At 39.3% G+C, this 15,551-nt stretch overlaps 1 protein-coding gene across 6 annotated transcripts in view; it reads right to left on the reverse strand.

Moving 5' to 3' along the window:
• LOC124233101 (dual specificity mitogen-activated protein kinase kinase 5-like) overlaps positions 1 to 15,551 on the reverse strand; it is a 135,154-nt gene that overhangs the window by 60,246 nt on the left and 59,357 nt on the right. For 4 of the 6 annotated variants that reach the window (XR_006886973.1, XM_046650215.1, XM_046650212.1 and 1 more), the window contains 2 exons: positions 1,040 to 1,066; positions 696 to 728 (listed from right to left, as the gene is read on the reverse strand). The exons of 1 other annotated variant lie outside the window; for it this stretch is intronic. Coding sequence is in view for 4 of the 5 variants with exons in the window: in XM_046650215.1 (XP_046506171.1) it covers positions 696 to 728; positions 1,040 to 1,066 (60 nt within the window). In the remaining variant the exon portion in view is untranslated. The remainder of the gene's footprint in view (positions 1 to 695; positions 729 to 1,039; positions 1,067 to 15,551) is intronic. One more of the 6 variants, XM_046650214.1, reaches the window with a different exon arrangement.

The raw sequence follows: 15,551 nt of genomic DNA on the forward strand, positions 1-15,551 counted from the left end.
GCTAATTTATAGAAAAAAGGAATTTAAGTCAGAATCAGAAGTAGAAAAAGTTGACTGAGAAAGAAATGAAGGTAGATTAACTCCATGAAGTCGAAGGGACAGTGGAGCTCCACCGATCAGGGTGACCAGAGAGACGACAACTTTAAAATGGGAGAATACTAGTTAAAAGCACAAAAAGTTAGGAGTCTATTCTGGGGGAAATGCCTAATTAGGAAATTAAAGCTGAACTGTTGAGCTAGAGCTTTTGAACACTCTTATCACTCTGATATGCTCTGGGTAAATAAAGCAAGGAAGACAAATTTTACCCAGCTTGTGTGTGCTATTCAACTCTGACCCTTGCCTACTGAATGACTTTAAATATCTGTTATGGAAAAAAAATGATACCACTTTCATTTCCAGCTCCATCCCCATCTGGCCAGGGAGAGGATAAATTAATATTATCGTGTTTTGTCTTTAGGGCTTCTGACACCCCCAAGGACCAGCCCGTGGGACAGTCTGTTTTGGCAGGGATTCTCAGGCAGAATCAGAAGAGCAGGATTCAGGACAAGGCCAGTTCACGTAACACAGCTCAGAGGCATACAACACAACTTGCTCCAAGGATGTTGGGCATTGTGCTTCATTAGGAAACAAAATATAAGCTTTCCACACCATTAGGAATGACTTTAGGAGTGAAAGCACATAAGACGATGCCTCACCTCATCAACAATGCACTGCAGAAGCTGGAGAGGCTGCGATGGGGAAGAAGAGAGGAAAAAGTATTAGCCTCTATGCAATATCCTTACAGTGGAGTGGAAAGAAAAAATCATTAATGCAATAAAATACAGCAAGATTAATCAACAACAGCAAACTCTTATAAAAACATCGACGCTCAGGATGTTCTATTATTTCTAATGGTACCTAATCTAATACAGGCAGTTAAAGGTTTGCATTTTCTTCAAAATGCAATTTGCTAAGTTTAAAACAAGGCATTCAAGCATGCAAAGGAAGCAGCCATCAGGAAAAAGAAAAGTGAATTTTTTTCTGAACTCATAAAGCTTACCATTAAAGATCCCTGGTTTTTCTGAATCTGAAAAAAGGCAATATGTAATTAGCATGTCATAATCAAAATGACTCACTTGGACACATTATGATCACTGAGAGAAAATTATTGCATTGCTGGTGGCAATTTGTGGGCATGTGTTAACACAATTTACATAATGAAAATACACAAATGTTAATAGCTCGCTTCTCATTTATAGGCGAAAGTCAGCAGAATGTTAATTTCACACAACACTTTTTAGTACCCTCCAGGTTGTATTAGAATAGGGAGAAAAACCATAATCCATTTCAAAAGGCTGTTTACGATTCAGATATAAATAATGTTTTATATTGCTAGATTGTGAACACTGGGCTTAATGTTGCAATCATTGCTAATGTTATGAAGCTCACTCTTTTTAAATTAAAAACCGATTTATTTAAAATTGAAATTAAATCATAGTCAGAAATTAGAATTTTGGATTCCTGCCAGTGTCTGCTCACAATCCCCTATTTTGTGAAGAAAACTTTAATTATGTGGTTGAAGTATCTGCCTCTAACTCAGGAGTGGGGTGAAGATTCCACCTTTTCCAAAGTTCCTTCAGCCTGTTTCCAGGGCAGCAATGCTCTCTGGGAAAATCAAATCCATGCAAGTTTTACACTGTTTTTCAGGGGATAAAAGCAGAAAGTTAAGCATGCCTGTTCTGAAGGCCGGCTGCTCACAAATCTAACACCAGTAAACCATATCTCTTAGAAAGGTACTAAAATGTGACACCAAATTAATAAAACATCTACTTAGCAATTAAAGTATTAAACACTTCAATGACTCCCTTCCCCCCGAAAAATGCCTACGGTTATCATAAACTCAATGAGAATGGAGTCCAGGTACTCAATTTCCTAAGAAGAAAAATTTCAGGAACCAAATACAACTACTGAGGGGTCAGTTGTTTGCTGGAATAACTGAGCTCCAACCAGCTGGGAAAATAAGGGAAAATAGTAATAGTCCCTAATATGTTTTCAATGGTGCTTTTAAAAGTTCCTTCACATACACATCCTCATGTGATCTGCACCAGCCCTGAGGTTGGCAGGGATCATCACCTCTATTCTATGATGAGAAAACTGGGCCTCCCAGAGGATGGTGCAGGCCCAAGGCCTCAGGAACAGGCTATGGTTGAGCTGGGGTTTCTCCCATGATCCTTTTCCTCCAGCTTCTGCATTGTATCTGCTTACAAGCACGGCATTATTTAAAAACAATTGGATTTGCATATATTTATACTTGGCATGATGAAGTTGATAAATGATCAATTTTGGCATATGGGCTCTTTTCACATAGAATATAAGCTGCTCAAGGGCAGCAGCTATCTTTTTGTATTTCTTCTGCATCCACATGGCTGATCAGCAGACCCTTCCACCTCGTGCTTGAGTGTTTTAAAAAGTGCTTTCCCATGTTATCATCTCAGCTGAACACAGTGCCCACTCACAGCTGCTCCTGGCTCCTCAGCACCCACCTCCCCAGCCACCACTCCCTGAAACCTGTCCCAGGATGACTGGTTCTTCGTCTACTTTGACAGCTCCTACTTAAAGCTGTCCAGAATTACTGCTGCTTCCTGTTTCTCTAGCCAATGAGTACTTCTGGATAAGGCTCTGCAGGTAAAGATTTACATTAAAAAGGAAGACAGAGCTGTTACTACCACCCTGGAGTGGTTAAAGATTTTAGTAACAAGCCATACAGCCGGGTGGCATAGTGGTTAAATTCGCATGCTCAGCTTCAGTGGCCTGGGGTTCATGGGTTCAGATCTCAGGCATGGACCTACACACTGCTCATCAAGCAATGCTGTGGCAGCGTCCTGCATAGAAAATAGAGGAAGATTGGCACAGATGTTGGCTCAGGGCCAATCATCTTCACCAAAAAAAAAGAAAGAAAAAAAAAGAAAATCTTGACCATCCCAGGTAACTTCTCCTATGATACAAGATGCCTTTGGCGTTTGCTTACATTTTTTTCAAGACCACGTGGGATACTCCCCACCCCCACCTCCCACATCCTTAGTAAGATGTATCTACTTCAACAGGAGGGTTGTTTATAATGAACAAATCCATTTTTTACATCAAAGAGAATGTTTTTCACAAATTTTCAACAGTTAGGGGGATTACAACATTCTCTGAGGAAAACATGCAGTGAACATTCTGAGTAAGATGTTTCAAAATGAATTTAGGAATGGATTGTGAGACATTGCTACCAGTAACAGGAGCTGTGTGAACCAAATGGACTGACGGGAGGACACTTCCTCAAGAAAGGAGATTTTAGAGAATGTCTCCACTCTGTCCTATTCTGTGGATTAAAAGCATGGTTTAAGACAAATCTGCAGTATTTTAATGCTTCCTCTTCACGACAAGAAAGGGAGAAACGGCAATATCAAAGTCTTTTTCTTATGATCTTATAACTACACTGTTTTACCCATGTTTTTAAAGAGAGATGTTGTTACCAGGTTTTATTACACAGTTTTGATAGCAACATATTATAAGAAATCATCTTCATAAATTTTGTATTAAGGTAGCAGTGCCAGTACCTGAAATTGATTCAAAATGCTTAAGATACTCAATTACCTTTTAACACTGTTACACAATGCGGTGACTTATATCTTCTATTTCACAAGAATTTGATGATGCAACATCATTGTAATTGATTCATTTTCTCAATTAAATAAAGCTACTGTGCTTTTCTTTATATAAATGCCACATAGACCATAGAGTTAGATGTATTATCTCCTTTCTCTGTCTCAGATATATTGCCTTAAAGGATATATTCTGTTCCTCTGTTAATTCCACCAGAAAATTTAACGCCACAGTCATATTTTTCAAATTCTGAACTGCCATGTACTCAACTGTATTTATATTAGGCATATTTTTCACGGCTAAACTCTTTGTTGTTTACCTTTTTCAAGATCACATTACTGTACAGGCACAGCAACCATAAAACAGATCCAAACAAAGTCAACCTCCAGTCACTGCCTTTGCTTTTGCACACAGTTCATGAAAAAGTGAAGCCCCTAGTTTTATAGCACATTAAAGTGGTACTAAGGGTACTCAATATAAAATCTTAGCTTTGTGAATGCCTCTCTTTATTCTGGGTCTGCCTTCCAAACGCCGAGCTGTGGGAGCAGAGTTCAGAGGAACACAATAATGTTGTTAGGGCTGACGTATTGCCTGCCCTTCACAACATATGAAATGCTGTTTACAACTAACTTGTCCAAGTCCACATTCTTGCTGGTACATTTTGCTTGTGCTGAGTTTTCTATGTCTAACTAATATTTTTGGACAATAACAGAACAATCATTGCTCCAGTCATACATTTTGCTAATCAGTCTCTAGAACTACTAGCATTTTGATACACTAATTAGATGAATCTCTTCCCTCTTCTGGGCATAGCTTTTTCTTTCTTTCATCAGCTGTTAGGTCCAAGATTTTAAGCCACACTAATAGTGGATAGTTTTGCCTCATCCTGATATAAGACAGACCTTTATGTGTTTAAATGTGGAAGAATGACTTTATAACAGGCAGGCATAAATATCAGTTAGGTCTTAGAGTATTATAGAAGTAACATTTTCGTATATTTCCTTGCAAGGACCATAGAGTTGGCAACTAGAAAAGCTCCTATAACATGACTTATGACTTTGGAAAATGATCCTGGACAGGAAATTGCCAATGCAGAAGTTTGCTTGTAGGGCCTCAACTATTTAGGTAATGGCTCTGGTGATACAAAGCAACTCTGGAAGTCTCACATTATGCTTCCATCTCTGTAGAGGTACTTTTTACACACAGTGGTAAAACAGACCTTGCTACCAGCCCTTTCACATTATATTCAGAAGCACAATCAGAAAACTAAAATGAATCCACCTATGTAACTTAGAGAAGACACCAGCTATAGCTTTCATTTTCTCTTTTACTCTCTGAAATTATGGCTTGCCCTGCAGCTCTTGTCTGAGAGATTTATGTGTGACCTAGGTCAGATCTTCCAATATCAGTTGACAAATTTTCTCTTTACATATTTACTGCTTTTCAAGCTTGTGTTATTTTCTCTTAAATAGAAAAAAGAAATAGAAAATTAAATCATATGGTTGGAATTTTTAGAGAATATCTTTTTTATTTGTCGTGCTACTGGCATCACATTCTAGCTATCGATGTTGAATTCTTCATTTTTTAAAAAACTTCTAATTTTAGGAAGTGTGGCTATTTTGCAAAGACTCTCTTTTCAAATCAGTTGCATTAAGCAATAACCCTGGCTAAATATAAACAGAGATTATGGTAGGTTGAGACTTCCATATTCTAAATGAAGAATAATGACCTAAAGAATTTTTGAAATGGAAGGGACCTCAGAGATCTAGTGCAATCTACTCATTCTGCTGTTAGGGACACTGAGGCTCCAAGGGAGCAGTGCCCAGGGTCACGGATAGAACCTGGCCTAGAAGTGGCTGCTGATTCAGGAAGCTGCCTAGTGTAGGGAAAAGACACCAATGTCAGAGTCAGAAAGACCCCTGGAATTCCAGCCAGACCCCACGGCTTCAGAAGCTCCCTGCCTTCTCTAGGCTCAGGACTTTTGTCTACAAAGTGAAGGCAGGAGCTAGAGGAGGCCAACGGTTCCTCCAAGGTGGAGCTTCTCATCCAAGTGCCAGGATTGTCTTCCTATCTGAGGGAAAACTAGTTCCAGCGTTCAATCTAATTTTATCTGGCACTGTTGTTAGGTGCTAAAACTTCGGGACGCACCACCTCCAATCCATTATTACTTGTGAAAACAAAGTGCCCAAATCTCAGAAAGCCTTCAAGGAGAGGAAAAAAAAAATTCACTTCCACATGACCACAAACTGAACACACATTACTGAGTATTACTAACTTAAAATAAGATTTCCCAAACAAAGGAGTGCTTTTCAAAAAGGAATAGAACAAAATTTACTCTAGCTAACTAAAAATGGGAATTTTAGCAAACTGATATTTTAGATACTGAACACATTATGAGACAAAATAAATGAACAATATATACTATTTCTAATAATATAAAATGAACAGGTATAATTCACTTATGCCATCCTATCTCCTCTATTCATCAGCCTCTGTCTTTGTTCAAGTTGTTATCATGCCTGTGAGTCTATTGGTGTATCTTGGATAGAACAAAAACAAAAAATTAAGTCATAAGACTTATTTAAGCAAAAATAAACGACAAAACAAAAATAAGTCATAAGAGGGTTTAGCAGGGACCTACTAAACAGGGCATAAGAATGACTGGTTCTCACCGATTGGGAATCACTATAATTCCCACATTCAAAGATCCACTTACTGGCACCTTCTCTCTGCCCCACATCTCAAATTCCAGCCAGGGTGCTGCATTCAGGAGGGACCAGTTTCGAAGAGCTGAAACTAGATGTCCCTGAGTTTAACAAACAGCTGGGTGGGAAAGGAAGGTTCGGAGATGCCTAGAGGAGGGCACAGCTCAGATGGGACCCGACAGAAAATCATCACAGCCATAAATTAGATCACTTGGCTCTTACTGCTTCCCGAGTATCAAGGACAATGCATTTTCACACAAAATACAACAGCTGGAGCATCAAGGTATGGCATAACATTATTCATTTGCTGGATCTGCCAGTCAGTGAGCAGAAAAGAAAGGACCTGATTGCCAGTCTATACTCTTTTTTCCCTTTTGTATTTAAAATTGACACAGCTCATGTCCTACTCCACATAGGTATATAGGAGCCTTAGTAAATCATCCTCTGGGCAAATGTAAGTTTTAATATTTAGACCTGAATTTTGTGAGAAAAGCAGAGGCTTAGAAACCTCAATTCAAAATGATCAATGTGAATTACAAAATTAACTTTTTCTCTAATGGTATGAGGTCTGGCCAACGAGTCCATTAAACATTTTCCTTTTGAAGACGATTTTAGACATTTGCTGTATCCAACTTTTCCCTTTTCTTTTTTCCAAAAAAGAGTGGTCTTATTTCAAAATCTAGTTTAAGAATATTAGTTATGTGTGTATGGGAACTGGGGGAAGATGTTGCTTTTTCTGAGAAAAGGCCGGTTGACCATATTCTACTTTTTAAGGTCAAATAAATCTGCTATAGCAAAAGTTTTTTTAATGCATCAAAATGTTTGAAAGGGTTTTTTCTGGACCATCATTTAGTTTGCATCTCTATTAGCTTAAGTCCTCCCCACGACACAGAATCCAGAACGATGTTAGATGTCACCAAGTCCAACTCCTTGCCCTATAAAGAAATCCTCTTTATCATATTCCTGACAGGCAGGCATCCTGCCTTGGCTACAAGACTTTCAATGATGGATTCCAATTATTCTATCTTGGGTAGCTTAAATTGTTAGAAAGTTCTTTCTTATTTTGAGTCCAAACGTGTCTTCCTATAAGATGTGCCCGTGGTCTGGAGCTGCGGGCGATCAGGTCTAACGGCAGCTTTTTACAATCTGCAGACAGCTATCATGTCCCCATGATGTCTTTTGTCCTGAATGAACACTTCTCCTCCTGTGACCACTGCTATGTGTGGTTGCCCTCTATCCTCGCCTTCTATTAATGATGATGCTCTAACAACATCCCCTGCCCCCAAGCAGCCTGTGTGCTTCCTGGGAAGATGACTTTACCCCCAGCTTTACGGGTGGGGCAGATGGTTCAGGCTTAACTAGTCAGCATCATCTAAATCCCCTGGGCACAGGGAGTTAAACTGTCCAATCAAAATGAAGCCTAGGGCCTCTGGTTGCCTGTGGGGAAAAGAGATCTGCTTAAAGCAGGTCGCCCCAGGAACTCCAACAGCCATTCTTGGTTTGTGAAGGGAGAAGATTACTTAGAGCCAAAAGTAACTTGTTGGATCAAGTTCTACCTAAAACTAGTAATACTTGGCTTTTCGGTCCTGCCATTTAACAAACTCTCCTTGTGGTTGAGGCAACTTTGAGTTGGGTTTTCTGCTACCTGAACGAGAAAGGTGCCTGGAAGGACCCAGGCAGGATTTCACTTTCTCCACCACCACAGTCACCTTTCTCTGAAAGTGGTGCCACATGTGTACCTTCCTCATAAAGCATGAGGCCCACACCTGAACAAATACCTGGATGGACTGGTTTACATCTTCTTGTTTTGGACACTATACACTATTTAGAAGAAACTCATGGAGGCAACAAGTGCCTTCACATTTTTTTATAGCCATATCACAGAGTTGGCTCAACTGAGAAAAAGAGAGAAGGACATAATCTTGGACTGAAAAAGAATTACTTCTTTCCTGTACTCTTCTATTTCTTACGTGTTTCATACCAACGGAGCATTTGAGAATCAAAATAAGTAAATGATTAAACGAATTATAGAATCTAGACAAGTCTGATGAAGTTTCTACCTATTGCTCTCCTCTGCAACAGAGAGAAACTGCATCCTTTTATTTTTTGACTGAGGAGAGGCACAATCGTAGACTTCTGGGGACTGAAAGGATCTTAAAGGCTTTAAAATCTGACCTAGCTCTCCACCTCATCTGATCCTTGAATCCCTCCTTCATTACACCCCTGCCGACCAGGCTTTCATCTGAACGCATCTCGTGATGGGGAGCTTACGTCTTCTGACTGTCCATTCTACCTCTCCTTCCAGTTCTACCCTCCTGATGGCACAAATCTGTGTCTTTTCTTACATGAGAACCCTCAATTATCTGAAGACAACTATCACATCTCCTTGGAACCTTTTATCCTTCTGATATTAATGCTGGTGGTGTTGAGTGGGAGTACAAACATGTAAGAAAAAAAGGGGACAAAATTATTCATTTAAAGCGGCAAGATGAATTGATCCTTAGATGGAATCAGTTCCTTCTGATTCTAAAATCTACTATGCCAGCATGTAAAAAAGTAAAGTTAGACTAAATCATTAATTTATTGATTCATACATGTTTATCAAGTACGTGCTCTATGCCAGGCACTGTACTAGACTCTAGGACCCAGCAGTTGGATAAGATAAAATTGCTGGTCCACAAAAATGAAGTAACTTATCTAAGGTCCCTGAAATGTACTGGCAGAGCTAAGACTTAAAGTACAGGGCTTGCATTCTCCTCTAAACGTCACTCCATATTTGGATAAAACACAATTTGCTGGATGAAGGGTGGTGTAGATTTTTAAGACAGCTTCCTCCCAACAAGTGATGTTTTTAGGCATTGCAAGGGAGGTGTTCTTTGTGAGCTAAGACTCTATACATTGCTGCATTCTTTTTTTTAAACACGTCTATTTGACAACACTGTTTGGCCTGCTGAGATTCTGCGATAAGCTGCAATTGCAGCCAATACATGATTCATATGGGATCAGGAAGGAAAGAATCTTGAAACATAGTCCCATACAACCATGTTAATTAACATGTGTCTTACAGGCTTGACTGTAAATGAAATTCAAAATAGATTTAAAGAAAAGAAGTCATGGATCTAGAATCAACTGAACAAAGTTTGACTTTCATTTCAGAATTTTATTTTGCACCTCTCATATTGTGACATAGGTAAAATCAGGTTTCAATAAACTCCAAGAGAGAACTCAGGGAGATGATGATGAGAAGAATAGCTCAAGATGTGGAAAAGAGGAGGAAACTGCTCCCACAAGATGAAAGGAGACCACAGAATGCATAGTCCAGCATTTTTTTCAGACTCTGTTTACCAAATAATTCCTAGTCCATACAAGATATTGCTTAGACATGTTTAAAAAATTAGCAGATAAAAGTAGAACTGCTATTGTGTTTGTGTGTGCATGCATGTGTGTATGTGTTGGGGAGTAGATTCCCACTTACTCTATGTCCTGTCTTCCCATAATTCTGCAAATCACTGACCCAGGACACCTCTATCATCTTCCAGATGAGGAAACTGAGGTTCAAAAAGAAATAAGGTCAAACAACTAACAAGGAAAGCCAGGACCAGAACTCAGGTTAGTTATGTGTGTGTTTGGGCAGAAACCATACACTGACAATGACTTAACCTGTCACTTGTTGGGTGTGTCATTTGCTGCCTCCCAGTCCCCTCTGCCCTGAGTCACTGAGCATTTCTAGCTGTCTGGTTACCAAGGAGGCACAGGGCTATCCAAAGGGGCTGGAGGGAGGCCTCTGGCTGGGAACTTTCTTTTGTTTACTGTATTTTTATAACTAGAACTAAGGCTAGAGTCAAGGTCTCCTCACACCCAGAATGGTGCTCTCTGCAACCTGTTTCTGAACAGAAAACAAGACAAGCTCTTTGGTCTTTCTTTCCTCCTCTGAGCTTCTTTCCTCATAAGACCATTCTGTTCCCCAGCTTTTCTCTCCTTCTCCCCTTGGTGGTCACCAACTGTAGACCCTGACAGTGTACAGCATAACAGAGTCCACACTTGGTTCTAACTGGTTGCCTCAGTTTCCCACAATCCTTTGGAAGTGACACCTTGGCTCTGTGCATAAACAGACAACTGCCTCCTTTCCTAGCTCCTAGAGGTCCCTGGAACCCTCTTCTACCTGGTGTGTCCTGGGCAATCTCCAGTGCTAAATTGAATCAGCTCTTTGCTCCTTTTAGGCAACTCATTGATTTTTCAATGAACTTAGCTTGTCTGTTTTATTGGTACTAAAGAAGGTTGAGTTCTTAGTATCATTAACATTTTAGTTGAGGAAGAATTCCCAACCTCCCATTCATTAATCCAGAACTGTTAAACATCTAAAAAGTAATCTGTGCTCAAACAAAGCTCAGGCAGGTCTGCCCCCCTTTTAACTTGGATGCGAATGACCTCCTAGCTCCAAATCTACCTGTTTTCTATACTGAATGGTGAAAAGTAAATCAGTGGGGTACAATAAAAGTTGCTGTCTTTGTCCGTTGCTGCTGCTACTACCACTGTTGAGGGCCACTTTCCCCCCAGGGATCCATATCCACTAGCAATTATTTGGCAGGCCTGGAGCATCCTGGGACAGTAATTTCCATCTCTGCAGACACACCAGTTGGAGGCAGTACTTGAGTGGGTGGGTGTATATAATAAGGACGGTCACTTGGGCTCAAAGCCTCTGAGTGCCTTATCTCACTTTCTCCCCGCATCGTCCCTCTAGAGTGGGATACAGTCTGATCCTGTTGCCAAATAGCTGGTAATCACGAATGAGTCACTAAATGGCTAGGAACCCCCATTTCCTCCTCTAGAAAATAAAGCAGTTGGATCAGATCATTGTAAGTACTCTTCACATCCTGAAATTCTATGAAGCTGTGAAGTAGCAGGCAGCACCAATAAAACCTGAGGGAGAAAAACGGAAGGCCTTCCAGACCATAGAGTCTAAGAGGGAGAGAAGATGGCAAAGTCATCACTTAAAAGCCAGAGTGGGCACCAAGTTCATTACTTCAAACTTCAATTCTATTTCTAGGCTCAGCTGATTATTTAAAAATTATAATAGAATCATGGTCCCCAGTTACTGAACTAAAAATGACTAGATTCTGTATATAATTCTATATATTATGATTGTGATTGTGAATGATAAATTATAACTCAAAAAAGAAAGACTGTAAAGAAAGGCTCTTATGGGATCAGAAAAGTAATTCATTTTAGTCCTTTCTGGTGTGAGACATGGTCATATATTTCCAGAGCTACAAAGGTAAATCCCTAAAGTACTTTCTGGAAATATAAATAATACTAATATTACCTTGCTCTTGTTCACCACCTTATATTTTTCAGAGTGCTCTCTTAGGCATTAGCTCATTTGACCATGACAATTCCCACTCTCCTCCCCCAGCAGTCTAGAAAATGTCCTATAATGTGCCAATTCAAATTCATAGATGGTGGCAGGGAACCCCTCAGAGGCAAGAGCCAACTGACCTTAGGGGCAGAGATCTTAAAATGCACTGATTTCCAACCTCAGACTGGCTCTCAGTCATCTCAAAGGGATTCAAACCCAATTTTACTATCTGGTCTCTGCGACACCTGCCATCTCCATCCTGACACACCACCTCTCCTCTACCATTCTTCCCTCCTCTTTCTTACTTCCCTCCAAGTCTTGCTTTAAAAGTTACCTAGGGAAATTCCTAAACTGTTAGGGAAATGAAAGTAACAACAGTAGTAGTACACTATCAGGTTAAAGTACTGGCAGGACACCAATTACACCATGCTGCTTTAGACCCGTATCTTTTACCAGATCACTCTCCTTTTGACTAGAATGCCTGCAAAGTTCTTGCCCGTCCTTCTAGCCTCAGAGCCTCAGCTCAAGCATCATGACTTCATGACTGTGAAACCTTCATGACTTCCTAAAGTGAGCTGACCTCTTCCTCTTGAGGCCAGAGCACACCACCTCCTGTTGGGTTCCTTTTATATCAACTTCCACTCATTTGTTTTATGTTTTCCTCTTCACTGGACTAGACTCTTTGAGAGCAGGGACCACATCTGTCTCATCACTGTACTCCTAGTGCTCAGCAGACTGCCAGGATAGAGCGGGTGCTCCAAGACAAATATGAGTTGAATAGAGATGTATGTCAAACACTAGTTTGGAAGGTGCTATAAAATCAAACCAACATGGGGTTAGTGCTTTAAAAAAAGACAGGAATCACTAACCTGCTGACTAACTACATATATCTCAATTGCGGTATCAACAAGTAATTTATCTTTAATGGAAAATGTCACAATTCTAAGCTAGCCACACTTCGGGGATAATTTTGCTTCCATTTCTGCTCTATTTTAAGGACATACTAGAAACCCACCTCCTGTCTTTGGCATAGGCTAAGCAAATAAAATTATGAGTCTTCTTGATAAGTATGAGATAGACATTGGGAGAAGAATTTGACATGGGCAATTAAAAAATTCCTGGGAAGAAGCAAATGTGTATAAATGAACATCTTCATATCACTTAGATTTCACCTCTGCATTTTATGGAACATAAAATCTGATTTTATGGCTTGAAATATCAGCATATTTTAAAATGTCTATAACCTAAATAGTGAGGATGAAAATAAACAACGAATTTAAACATGTAGGCTAGAAATTTGTTTAGGGAAAAAACTGCATGCGTATCACTCTTTTGGAATTTTGCCAATTAAAGGTGAGTACTTGAAGTTCAGGGTAATTTTCCACTACTGTTTTTTTCCTCTGATTAGAGACCTCACACAAAAACTAGATACTTATAATTGACTAAAATCTTTGATGGTCTGAACTTCAAAAAGTTCATGCAACAAAGGATAGATTCCAAATATCTCTTTTCAAAGAAGGCCAACTTTTTAGGTATTATTTTGCAATTCTAGGTTGGTCTAGGCATGATCAGTATATTAACACATCAATAAGATAAAGATATCTATGGTCTAGATTTAACATTGAATATAAAACAATATTAAATTATCAAAATTAGGATTAGTAATAATATAGTCAATGGCTTTTAAAACAGGAATAAAATTAGGTACATTTGGGCCGGCCTGGTGGCATAGTGGTTAAGTTCACATGCTTTGTTTTGGTGGCCGAGGGTTTGCAGGTTTGGATCCCAGGCGTGAATCTACACACTGCTCATCAAGCCATGCTGTGTTGGCGTCCCACATACAAAATAGAGGAAGATTGCCACAGATGTTAGCTCAGGGCGAGTCCCTCAAGCAAAAAGAGGAAAATTGGCAACGGATGCTAGTTTAGGGCCAATATTCCTCACTGAAAAAAAAAACCACAAAAAGCAAAAAACTAGTACTCTGACATTAGCTTTTGAAGTGTTTAATATTTTAAAACAGTTTTAAGAACGTATGCTTTCTACTCTATTATGAGACAAATACTCTATCCAGAGCACAATTTATTACTACAAAATAAATGAATGTTTAAAAGACAGTCTGTCAATTGAAAAAAAACCCACATTAAAAAAGCAGGTTTCCAAGCCAAGTCAAACAAAACATTTTCTCTTTGACAAGCTGCTTACATTTAAACGAAAACAGGGCAAATTTGGTCAATAATATGGATTGCATATAATAAAAAGGACCTTAGATCATGTTAATACAAGAATCAGAAAAGAGTAACTTCAATTAAAACCACCCAATTATTTAGCAAGTTTTCAGATACAGCAAATAAATTACTCTGTTTTAAATGAAAGTGCTCAGATAAGTAGCTTTTTGACCTATGAGTAAGTCTCACCAGCAGCAATTGCAGCTAAGCAAGAATCTGCTGAAGCAAGGCAAAGCCCCCAAATCAAACAAATGGTATTAGTAATCAAAAAGCATTGTCAAAACATATTTCCCTGGTTAGTAGCAGGAGGTTCGGAGCAAATGGCACCTACAGCTTCCCTCCTACTCTGATGGATAGTGTATGGGGGTGAACACACATTCCTCTTACCCACAAAGAACTCCGGTATTTTGCTTTTAACAAGAGGATATTTTCATTTCTGTACCATCTTGTGAAAAAGGCCAGTTGTTATACTATTAAGAATGCACGTCTTTCACTTAAAATCCTCTATTATCCACTTATGTTTAACTCGTATTGGGATTTAAGAATGCCTCTTTATTGAGACAAGTAATATGTCATCATTTTGTTCAGCTAACAGGCCTGACAGACCCTGTCTCCTCGAGTTAAGAACAGTAGATCTCTATTTTGTACATTGGTGGCAAAAGCTGGCAGAATAAATGAGAATTAGCCAATTGGTAGTAAAGGTTTTTAATCCCAAAGATCCAGACTTTCCTTGTACCTTAGCCTTAATTATTCTATTTGGCCAGATGATGGTATATTCTTTTTCAATAAAAGTGATCTCTTGATTTGCAATAATTTCTTTGAATGCCACTCTTATGTATTTTTAACAAATAACATTGCATATACACTATACATCTCTTATGTTTTTGATCCTTTTTACTACTTATCATCTTCTTTATTTGAAACAGATTTTTAACAGATAATCTTGATCGTTACAACAATATCTTGCTTGCATTTTATTCAAATAATTCTTAAAAACAGCTTAAAAAGCCGTTTGGAATAACATCAAGCTTGCCATCAATCAAACGAAAAAATTCCGCTGGCGGTTGTATAAACATCAGATCAAGTCTGATGTCTTCAAGGATTTCAGAGTGAACCATAAAAAACTCCATTAACTTCTGACAAAGAATGCAAATTAATCACAACATGGGGTGAAATGAAATTAAAGGCTCTTTTCTAATCAATGACAAGGCAGGATGAAATATTTGTTACTCTCTGCACTCACAGACTGCCTAGGATGTTTGCACTTCCCTTGCAAAGCCCCAAATGTAAGGTGTGAGTACAGATTCACCCACAGTCGCTGTTTAGCCCTCCTCCCCACCCCCCACCCCCAGAGCTATCTGCTTACAAGTCGTGGAGATTCACAAAACACACTAATCATCTGAATCTCAGGTGCATCCAATTTGTTATTCACACTCTCCCATGCCAGTGAAAAGCCTGGCGCAGACAGATGCACCAGGAACCCTAAATGACAGTTTTGGCCTCCGGAAGTACGATCACTACAGCAAAATCTAGTACAGCCTCCAGGTGAAATGTCTGGAGCTCCATATGGAGCAGGGAAAATTAACAACAAGATGAAAATCACTGCAGCAGCGGGGAGTCGGAATTTTGAAAAAAAAA

Source organism: Equus quagga, unplaced genomic scaffold, assembly GCF_021613505.1.
Source record: "Equus quagga isolate Etosha38 unplaced genomic scaffold, UCLA_HA_Equagga_1.0 153_RagTag, whole genome shotgun sequence".
Lineage (NCBI taxonomy): Eukaryota > Metazoa > Chordata > Mammalia > Perissodactyla > Equidae > Equus > Equus quagga.